The sequence below is a fragment of the Populus euphratica genome, unplaced genomic scaffold (assembly GCF_000495115.2).
Source record: "Populus euphratica unplaced genomic scaffold, PopEup_1.0 scaffold216.1, whole genome shotgun sequence".
Taxonomy (NCBI): domain Eukaryota; kingdom Viridiplantae; phylum Streptophyta; class Magnoliopsida; order Malpighiales; family Salicaceae; genus Populus; species Populus euphratica.
In genome coordinates this window covers 246,401-257,564 of record NW_011500101.1, presented here as the reverse complement: position 1 = coordinate 257,564, position 11,164 = coordinate 246,401, and the positions used below count along the sequence as shown (strand labels likewise).

The 11,164-nt window shown below is 33.7% G+C and overlaps 2 protein-coding genes across 8 annotated transcripts in view; one reads left to right on the top strand and one right to left on the bottom strand.

The window, feature by feature from the left end:
* The first annotated feature begins 1,184 nt into the window (after nt 1-1,184).
* Nucleotides 1,185-5,280, top strand: LOC105109464 (Mitochondrial transcription termination factor family protein). 6 transcript variants are annotated; one of them, XR_839255.1, is made up of 8 exons: nt 1,185-1,550; nt 2,243-2,324; nt 2,404-2,531; nt 2,609-3,301; nt 3,745-4,058; nt 4,252-4,399; nt 4,830-4,888; nt 4,971-5,280. XR_839255.1 is itself a non-coding variant. In XM_011004187.1 (7 exons), exons 1-6 carry the CDS (start codon nt 1,284-1,286, stop codon nt 4,837-4,839), a joined length of 1,494 nt encoding a protein of 497 aa, XP_011002489.1. In that variant the 5' UTR covers nt 1,185-1,283; the 3' UTR covers nt 4,840-4,888; nt 4,971-5,280. The 6 variants fall into 6 exon arrangements, 1 of the variants encoding a protein (XP_011002489.1); XR_839258.1 differs by having other exon boundaries at nt 1,186-1,550; nt 3,745-4,180; XR_839257.1 differs by having other exon boundaries at nt 1,187-1,550; nt 3,745-4,186.
* A 2,102-nt stretch (nt 5,281-7,382) lies between these two features.
* Nucleotides 7,383-11,164, bottom strand: part of LOC105109465 (plasma membrane, autoregulation-binding site, misato segment II, myosin-like, tubulin/FtsZ protein) — a 6,027-nt gene continuing 2,245 nt past the window's right edge. For both annotated transcript variants that reach the window (XM_011004189.1, XM_011004188.1), the window contains exons 6-10: nt 10,563-10,929; nt 10,068-10,317; nt 9,661-9,900; nt 8,429-8,548; nt 7,383-8,023 (exon numbers count right to left, since the gene is read on the bottom strand). In XM_011004189.1, the coding sequence (XP_011002491.1) occupies nt 7,578-8,023; nt 8,429-8,548; nt 9,661-9,900; nt 10,068-10,317; nt 10,563-10,929 (1,423 nt within the window). In that variant the 3' untranslated portion in view covers nt 7,383-7,577. The remainder of the gene's footprint in view (nt 8,024-8,428; nt 8,549-9,660; nt 9,901-10,067; nt 10,318-10,562; nt 10,930-11,164) is intronic.

The following is an 11,164-nucleotide window of genomic DNA, read 5'->3' as shown; positions in this document are numbered from 1 at the left end:
TTTCAACATTTAATATTGAATTGATTTGAAATTAGACTTCGTGATTTATTTTGGTATGCTTTCTAGAGATTATTCACATCTCATGACCTAAATCATAAGTTTGGTTAACTCTGATTAATTCGAGTAATTTTTTTAATCAATTTTTTATTTTATTTTTTAATATTGAGTTAATTAAAAACTGAGTTTCGTGATGTGTTTTGGTATGCTTTCTAGAGATTATCTATAACTCATAACCTAAACTACGAGTTTGGCATGCTAATCTTAATTGACTTGAATAATTCTTTTTAATTAGGTAAGTTTCATAATTTATTTTAATTTATTTTTTATTTAGTTGGCTTGATCTTATAATCCAAGTTGTGGGTTTGACAAGTTAAAACAGGTTGACTAATATCATTTTTTTAATTGTTTTTTTTTTCAATCTCATCATTCAATATTGAATTTATTGAAAATTAGGTTTTATAATTTTTGCTTTCTAGATATTATCCATATCTCATTACTCGGGTCACGAGATTGATATATTATTATGATTTACTAGAATTTTTTTAATTATTTTTTAATTTAATTTTTCAATATTAGATTGATTAAGAATTAAGTTTAATAATTTGTTTTAAATTGTTTTTTTATTGAGTTGTTCTAATCTCATGATTTAGGTTGTGGGTTTGACAAATTAAACCGAGTTGACTCATGTTATTTTTAATTTTTTTTTTGAATTTTATCATTCAACATTGAATTTATTAAAAATTAAGTTTTATAACTTATTTTAATTTATTTTTTATAAAGTTATTATAATTTTATAACTTATTATAGAGATTGATAAATTAACTCAATTTAATCTGAATTAATTTAATATAATATTCTTTTAACATTTATTATATGAATCTTGTCTTAAATATTTATTTGAGGTGAAACTATATATTTTTTTATTATTATTTGAATTATTTTTAAACCTACCAGATGAAAGAGTCAAATTGAATTAATTCAAATGTGATTTAGACACAAAATTATAAAAAATATATTTTTTTAAATAATATTTTTTAAGATTTTCTGATTTTTTAATATATTAACATTAAAATAATAATTTTAAAAAATATTATTTTAATGTAGAAGCATCAGCTAGCATGTTTCTAGACCACCCGTTAATTTAGTTAACAAGTGAACGAGATGGGATTTATATTATCAGAGGCGAGGTGGGGTTTAAGGGCATATTCCCTCACAATCATATTCTATCTGAAAATTTATCATTCTCTGGCTATCAAAAACCTGAAAAGCGTAAGCATAAAGAGATGGCAGTTTGTTCTGTTTATCCATTAAACCCTACTCTCCTCTCTCACTCTCTTGCTCTTTCTCTTTCCCATCATTCTCATGTTTACTTGAGTGCAGAATCAGTGAGCAGAATAATAAGAAGAGAAGGCAGACAAGGCAGTATGACTGTTAGGGTTTTATCCACCCATTCAAATGCTAAGATTCTCAACCCTAAACGAAAATCACGCTACGGCCACACCTTCAGTCTCTACGATACTGATACCGGTCTTGATGATTGGTTGCTGGATGTGAGTTTCTGTTTTATACTTCCTTTGCTAGCCTTCAACTTTCATTTGCCATGTCTCTCTCTTTGCCTGGTTTTTTGTTTTCAATTTTTTTTAACTAATTTATACTCTCAAATTGTTGAATATTGGTGAAGCTTGTATTTATGTGTTCATTTTCTTCTTAAATTTTCCAATTTGAATTGTGTATTTATCTTGAAAGAAGAAACATGTAGGTGTAAGGAAAAGAAAAGGATTAATAAGCTTACCGAAAAAATATCAACCATTAGATGGATATTTAGTGGATTTTATTAGTGAATGTCATAAATCTGATGGTTTTCTGTTAGTGAATTACCTGGCAAGATTAAATTGAAATTAATAATTTCTTGTTTTTTTACTTTACTATTTTAAACTTGTCAGTATGTGATGTGAGTTCTTTTTCCTCTCAAGGAAAAAAATGTTAGAAACTTCCAAGCATACTTTCTAGGTAATCGTTCATAGATATGAAAGTAAATGCCAAAACCCTGACGACCATCTATTTCACCTCATTTTGATTTCCTTCCACTTCCACCAATCCTTGACGCACTGTAAGAATCTTTTTACCAAATGATGATGTGATATTATTTACAATTGATTATGATTAAGAAAATATTATTGAGTGGCTACTGCATGGATTAGTTGTTAGCTACTTTTAATCTCTCTGTTGAATGTTTATTCAGGATGAATTTGCAGAGCCTGTGGATTTTGAAGTCGATGGAAAGAAAAGAGTTAATTCGCAGAAGAAAACAAGTACCAGAGAAGGTATGCTCTAATGTTCTGTCAACGCTTTGAGAATTTTTTAAGGGATGATAATGCCTGAAGGAAAAATTTGTGCTTGCAGCTGGCCAGAGATTATTCAATTCGAGAACTAGCGAGAACATTCAGGAAAAGAGTATGGTTGGAAACTTCTATGGTACTAAAAATAGAACAAAAGAAGCTGATTCCTCTGACATTAATGGACAAGGAAAGGTATGGTTAGATTTTAGATTTTCATGTATACTGTACTAATGATGCAAAAAAAGCTTAGATGTTCTCTGTGGTTGCAGCTAATAACAGGGAAATCTACTGAGGACAGATATCCAAAGCTATCTGAAGAAATAGATTTGGATGAAAAGTGGCTCCCCCTTTTGGATTACCTAAGCACGTTTGGGCTCAAGGAATCACACTTTATCCAAATCTATGAGAGGCACATGCCATCACTCCGAATAAATGTATGTTCTGCACGGGAGAGATTGGAGTACCTGCAGAGTATTGGCGTCAAACACAGAGATATAAAAAGAATACTTTTGAGGCAACCGCAAATTCTAGAATATACAGTGGAGAGTAATTTGAAGTCTCATACTGCTTTCTTGATTGGTTTAGGTATTCCAGATTCCAGAATAGGGCAGATAATTGCTGCTGCTCCATCTCTATTTTCTTATAGTGTTGAGAATTCTCTAAAACCCACAGTTAGATATTTGGTTGAGGAGGTTGGAATTGATGAAAAAAATATAGGAAAAGTTGTGCAGCTGAGCCCTCAAATCCTGGTTCAGCGGATTGATGTATCATGGAATACTCGCTATCTTTTTCTATCCAGGGAGCTGGGAGCATCCAGAGATAGCGTAGTAAAGATGGTAACAAAACATCCTCAGCTCCTTCATTACAGCATTGATGATGGATTCATCCCAAGGATCAATTTCCTGAGGAGTATCGGGATGCATAATGGTGACATCTTGAAAGTCTTGACCAGCCTTACACAGGTTAATTTGCTTCCTTTTGTATCCTCATTAAAAAAACCTCTCTCTCTGCTTATGCTAGATATGCTTTGGCTATTTGCTACAGAATATGGATTGGTTTCTTGATATGGGCTATGTTTTTCTTTATATTTTTAGATTCCTTTTGTATCCTCATTAAAAATATTTTCTCTTCTTATGCTGAATATGTTTTGGTTGTTTGCTACGGAAAATGGATTGCTTTCTCTATATGGTTATGTTTATCTTCATATTTTTAGAGAACTCAATGCTGTCTTTGCTTTTACTATAAGTAGGTTTCACATGTCAAGGAGGGAAGATGCAAAACAAATATAGAGATAAAAATGGTTTTCATCATATATTAATGTGCATTATGAAAGCTTGTTATTTGATTTTATGCATTTTCATGATTTCTAGTAAATGTTTAATGATTCTGCTGCTTATCTTATCAGGTATTATCTCTGTCACTGGAAGACAATCTAAAGCCAAAGTACAAGTATTTGATCAATGAACTTCGTAATGAGGTGCAATCCTTGACCAAATACCCTATGTACTTAAGCTTGTCTTTAGACCAGAGAATTCGCCCTCGCCATAGGTTCTTGGTTGCCTTAAAGAAAGCTCCAAAGGGGCCATTTCCTCTTAGTTCATTTGTTCCAACTGATGAAAGCTTTTGTCAGCAGTGGGCTGGAACTAGTGTAGATAAATATTTGGCTTTTCGGCAACAATTGCTACTAAAAGAGTTTGCTAAGAAATATGAAAAACGACGGTAATGTTTTGTCGTCAAGCTTCTTCAATGTTGTTTCTAACACAAGTAAAGGAGTGAGGTCTGTCTATGAATTAAAGCAACCTGCAAGATTGGTTTCTGAAGGCTAGTGAGGACATTTTGGGGTGAAGGTCTGTCATTCAAACTACTTTTAGACCCTAATAAGCAAGTCACTGATGGCTGATATATTTTGTAGGTTTGGTTTGATGGCATGGTAATTTGACCAATATCAGATTCAGAGCACCCTTTTTGATGTTAGAGCTCTGAAAGGCACGTGAGAATACGATCAGACCTGCTAGTAATTGTGAAGGTGAAAGAGATCAAGCAGATGTCTATAAAGTTAGGTAAGTAATCAGTCTGCAAATAGGAAATTAAATCTTTTTTTCCCTTTTTTCAGAACGAGGAAAGTTATCAAAGCACTTTTTATTTTTTTAATAACTGGACATGGAATAGATATTGCATCTGGCATGCACCATGAGGGTATTTTGTGGAAAACAAATAGTAGCTATATTCAGGGGTGTTTAGTCTATCATTTGACTGTCATCCTGCATGAGATTCCTCACTGTAAAAACTGCATGTTTATAGCTAGGATAAAAATGGGATGATTATTCTAATCATAACAACTCTCATGGGTGATCATTTCAGTCAACGTTACATTAGTTATAAAATATTCTTAAGTGACATCCTTCTGAATGTATTTATTGAGGTTAAAAGTTTATATTCTTAACTTAAATTTCTTATGTTGTTCCAATTATTGTTTCTTTGTTCTTTCAGTTTGCTGTGATGATACGTTTTTTCTGAATCTTATGACTCCAGACAATAGTATTTGCAAGGTAGGTGTCATGAGATCTTTTGTTTGTATTCTATGTTGCCAATTATGATCTCATTTCTCCAAGGATTTCCTGGTCAATGCAGGTCTATGCTAATGTCACACATCAAGAGATGAAATTTTGAATGGGGCGTGTACTCACCGGAATTTTTTGTTGTTCTTATACCTTTTGTTTTTCTTTGTTTTTTTCCCCTGGACGTATCATGCCTCCACGCCTACACCTATATAATGTACTCTAGAGTTGCCTGTGCAGCTTCAAGAATCAGCACTGAGAGTAGCTGCTGCTTTTACCATATAAAAAAAATACAGATAAAAAGACTAATTGATTTGCTCAATGATTTGGATTTGACGTTTTATGCATCTATTTGTAGCAATTGCATGTTTGAAGTTGCTTCATGTTTTTATCGTGCTGTGTTACTGCCGAAATTTACCTTAGCTTAAGCTTGTTTCATTTCTGATTAAGCTCCCTTGAATGAGATGGAGAGCAGGATGTTGTGGGGACACGTGTATGGAGCTACGCGGCCTTGACGATGAAGGGACAGACCAACCTGTCATGTTCAGGCTCCTGGTATTGGACTTTATCTGAGTCTATTATTAGGTTTAGCTTATTATTTTACTTGAAATTTTATTTAGTGAGAGGTCAGATAATATCACCTGTGACAAACCGAAACAGAAAATCAATGTCCAAAAAATAAAAAACACCACCCACAATGTTAATTCCAAGCCTCTATATCGTTTTTTTTTCTTTTCTTTTTTCAATACAGGCTAAAAACCCCATCTTATGCTCTTAAGTGGGGCCGCGAGAGAGCAGCACAACTAAAATATATTGTAGTGACCTAGGATGAGCAAGCACTAAAACTAGCAGGGTGCCATCATCCACGACATTTTGGATGTTCATCTTAGACCCATTTGGGAAAATTAAGGAGTTGGCTTTTGCTGAAGTCATAGTCTCGTCATTTAAATAGACTTCCATGGACGATTCCTGTATTGGCGGAGGGAAAGAAAGCTTCCTCGTTCCTATCCAAACACAGGTATTTCGTTACATTCTAAGCATATGGTTGTTGCAAATTTGCATAAGCAAGTCTTAATTTTGAGTTCAGCTTATCGTTTCACTACTAATGCGTAAATAAATAAATAAAAGTTAATCACAATGTTTTAAAAAAGTTAATTTTGAATATATAGCATTAAAAGAATTGACGATGGAATGTTAGATCTTGCATATAGATATAAAGCATTGCGAATTCGTGTCCAATTACTTATAATGTTATAAAAAGTCATAATTATAAATAATTGACTAAAGAGTAAAACAAGATAAAATAACATGGTCAATTTAAAATTAAACAAATAAATAATTTGTTTGTGTAAAAAAAATTATTTGGCTTGCAGCAAACTGCAAGTCAACTAACTAGTATATGCTAATGTGAGATTTTTGTAGATGTTTCACTATTTATATAAAAAATGAAACACCTCAAGTCATTTAAAAAAAAAAAAAAAAAATTTCACTTGCAATTGAGTCATTTTACAGTCTAATTAGATAGAGTTAGGCTTAGAATTATGGAGAATTATAAAATTAAAAGATAAAGGACTGAAAGTTAAAATACAAAAAAAATACATAACTCCCTTGAAATAACCAATAATTTTCATTTAGATCTAAAAGAAAGAGCGAGTAATTAAAAAACAATAAAAAAAAAAGAAAAGGATTGGTTGTCAAGATTTCTAGAACTAAAATTGCTAAATTTGATGTAGAAGGCTGAGAAAAGTTTGAAAGTCATGATTTTTCCTTTGAAATTGACGAGAATGGTCAATAGGTTCAGTTTTGATTTTTAAGATTTGATTGATTTTTAAGTGATTTTGAGATATTTTTAAGATTTAGAGTAGTTGATATTAATTTGGGGGGTACCTTGAAAATGAAATTTTAAATCAGAAAAATCCCTTTCCTTATTTTTCACAGCCAGAGTGACTGGATTCTAGAGATAGCAAGTGACAGGTTGCCCATGCCTCAGGCAACTTGTCTCTTGCTTAATTAAGAAAATAGGAATGGGCATCCACAAAAAAATAAAAGAAAACCTAGACACGACCCTGGGCTTCAAGGCCCAGACGTGCTTAGACTTGTCATTTAACTTTTATTTTTTTTATAATATTAGAAGTGTTTTTTACAACCCATCATTCAATTTTATCCAATTATTTTTCTAATATTCTATATTTTAAACTAATATTGATAATTTAAAAAATCAGCTAGAATTAACCCTATCAATAAAAAATGTCGTGGTATCAATATTTCTTTTAAAAATACTTTCCCGGACTTGTAAATAAAAAATATATTAATAACACATGCATTATTTTTATTTTTTTTTATGTTCAGACACACCGACCTATTACCCTAGTAATAATACAAAACATCTAAACATAAAACAAAAAATTAGAAACCCAGGAAACACAACAGTAAAATAAAAACATGAAACGCACCCAGAGGCAGATGGTATCAGTCTCCGAGGAGATGGTTTTCTTAACTTAGAACTTGCATCAATCATCTCAAGATAATGGAAACACGTACGTAATTGTTTTCCGCACTGTAGTCACTCATCTCTTCCAGACAAAAACTGATAAAAATATCACTTTACAATGGGGAGAGGGGAAAAGACGTGGATAATGAAGAAACAAACACGTTCAGGTTACACTGTTAAGAAAACAACCTAATCCGAGTCAGATAATTGCGCACGGTCATCGAGTTTTGTGACCATTTTAGATAGGGTCTCTTCCATGTCTTCTAATTCATCCTTCCCAAACCCCCAGCTTCTAACTAGCTGAGTCCCAGGGGCTCCTTGCTGAATTCCAAGTCTGCGAAGATTTGCCAACCTGCTCTCCAAAAATGGCAAGACAGCTGTGCTTGAGCGCAGTCTAGCAGCCACGGGGATGGAATGGACATCAAGTGATCCCCTTGATGAACAACCTGGAACCGGGCTGCTCAAGAGCTCACCGTGTTGGCCAACAAGGTTACAAAAGATTTTAGGAAATGGCAATGGTATTGGAAGTGGGCAGCTGGAGACTGATAAATGACAGAATTTTGGTCTTGATGAGGAATTTTCATAAGCAGCATTAACTGAATCCGTTACTTCAGAAATGAAAGCATGGTGACCTCCTGCAGAACAAATACAATGAAGTAAGAGCATACATACAGGATCCTTGTTAAGAAGCAGATAGGAAAGAGAACCAAGATTAATAAAAACTCTTTTCCATGAAGATTGCAAGAGAACCTATTACAAGAAAGAACAGGAAAGCTATGATTTTATCTAGTCTCTATTTTCTCAATGGATGTTCACAAATGCATAGAAAAAACTATTTCTATTAAGAACTTTTTAATGATTAGAAGTTACACTTTTGACTTTATGATGTCCATTAAGTAAAGTTAACAATGCAGATATGAAGTCCAAAGATTGCAAAAGGAAAATTTTGTAAGACCTGACATAGGCTTGGAAACAAAGCCATTTAAGTAACAAATTATGACTATATTAGTTTTGATGCATGTTCAAATTACAAACAGTACCTGATCGAAGAGCTCCATGCACAGTCATAAACTCCACTGCTTGCATATCCTCCACATCTTGTGCAATCTCAGGTGTTAACGGCTGCAAATTCCTCAGTAAAGAGTGCTCAGCATGTTTCCCTGAATTTTATATGATACGATCCAAGTAAGGTCAAATTTGAATTTTGATGTAAAATGTGCAACTATCCAATTTTACGGCAATAGTCATAATTCTCAATCTGACCGTTGGATCGAGCTGAAATTTTACGTGGAGTCTCCTGACATATTATATTACATTGGGTTAAAATTTCAGGTCAATCGGAGTTCGGGAAGGTATCTCAATACGAGTCACCAGAGGCTGTACAGATTTTGTTATTTACTTCCTTTTGACTTGTGGACTTCCTATTTGGCTAGGATTCTTTTCCTAAAGGGATGTGGCAGCTTATTTTGGAAATATACTAATTCTACAAGGATGTTTAATGGGCTGCAACATAGTTTCCAAGTGGCAAGGATTCATAATTATTTCAGAATGCTTTTCTTACAAGGATTCCTTATTCATCCGAGCTACAAAAGGAAAGAAGACTTTAGAATACATTCTACCTTCAGATCAGATTTCCTAGTCTATTTGGGACTTCTTAATGGTGACAAATCTGATTCTAGCATATTTAGGATAGTAATTTTTGGATTTTTATATTTTTATTATTTTCTTCATAGTCTTTGGGTTATTATTACTTATTTGGGTCAATTGTAAGTGGGCTACATATAAGTCCACCTAAGGGGGGTTCATTAGGGTTTCTTTTAAGTCTAGAATCACTATAAATAGAGGCATAACCAAACATGTAGAGGAAAACTATTCAGATAAATAAAACTTCTTGTTTGCCGCACTTTGTGTGTATGTGTGTTGGTGAGATAATCTCCCTTCCATGGTTCTCTAATGAACTAAAAAAACGACTTATCAAAGAACAACTGTCTTCGTGGCGTCATCCTTATACTTCTCGTTCGCGAATCAATATTCGTTGGGTGGGGGTTTCCGTTTTCAATAGTGCTGGTGCCTAGGTACAAGTTATCTTTGTGTCACAATCCTATCAAACCTGATTTACTTGGCTTTCCGGGAATTGGCATCTTTGCGTGTGGGTTGCGTGACCATGTGATCACGAGGTTCGCATCATTATAATCTTTAACAATTAACCAAACTCATTGACAGAAATATGGACATGAGATGGAAAAAAAAAAAAAAAAAACTTGAAAAATACCAGAAATAGGAGGTGCTGGCATTGAAACATCGAGAATAGTCACCATATTTTGCCTAGCTTGCCCTGCTAACAATTGTGTAACTCCATTAACATCCACAGCTCCAGAAAAATTATGTGAATTTGCAGGTCCAAGTGGCTCAATTCGGAAAGGGACACTAATAGAGTGTAGAGCAGCAGCATACACTGCACTGCTGTGGTAAGGCATCTCATCTTTAATGCAAAGGTGCATGGAAGCTTTACCTTCAACATCAAGAGTAGATTACCCAAAAAACAGAAAAACAGAAGTAAATAACTCAAAAAGATAATGCTTCAGATTCAAGATATAAAACAAAGCATCAAAAAGAAACCAAAACAGAGCATCACATATAGATAATGTCAAGAGAATATGTAAATACAATTATGCTTACTTGTACTTAGCAAGGGTAAACCAACTGGCACGATCAATTTACAGAAGGATGACAGTCTTGAAAAAGAAAGTGCATCGTGAATGCTCCTGGACAGTTTTTGTTTTTGGCTAGTCAGGTTCATGTGAGAACCAGGACCCCTCACAGTATAAAGTAAAACTGGTGTATTTGTATATTCATCCGCAATACTCTCCAAAAAGTCTGCAGCTATAGCAGAGAAACCTCCCGAGTCATCAACAATGAATTGAAATCCCTGTTAAGATAAACAAAGATTTAGCATCAAGGCACAGTGACATAAATCAAATCAAAACTTGTATGGCAGTGTTAATGTTTAAGCGGAGGCTTTGGAAGATCCCAAACTTCTCGAGAGCCAGGACAATAAACTATGTTAACATCATTTTTTTTCAAAAATAATGTAAGAAAAACAAAGAATACTTTTGAGTTCAGATGGAATTGAAGAACATAATACAGATCAAAACTCCTTGCAAGGAAATTTACCTGAATGTGGTCGCACTCTTCTATGAAAAACCGAAGCCTCTCACTTATTTCTTCTCCTCGTAGACCCCCAGAAAAAATATCCCTTCCAATTCCATAATTATCAAATTCCACATTATTCATCCATAATCCATTTAACTCGTATAAACTTTGGGGATGGTAGTGTACTTTTGAGAAATCTGTCCAATACTGAACATCACTTTCTAAACAATCAACTATGTCCTGATTTTGTATTTCTCTTGGATTATCATTCTTCCCATTGCTTATACCTTGTGAGAGCCTCAAGTTCTCCAGCTCTTCCTCGTACAAACTTTGCAAGAACAAATTCTTCTTTAAAGGCTCAGATGCATGAGTTGAAACATTACTAGTCCTGCATGATATCCTTAGATAAACAAATGTTCTAAAACTCTCACAGTAGAAATCACAGGCAATAAATGGCTTGGCAATTCACATAGTTTTTCCAAAATTTAAAAGTTTCCCAACAGCAACTAACTAAAATTTTAGCCCTTCTCCTCTGACGAGTGTTAAGAACAATAAACTTAGGGGGGGGGGGGGGGGGGGGGAGAAGAAAAAAAAAGAAAAAAAAAATAGGGGGGAGTATAAAT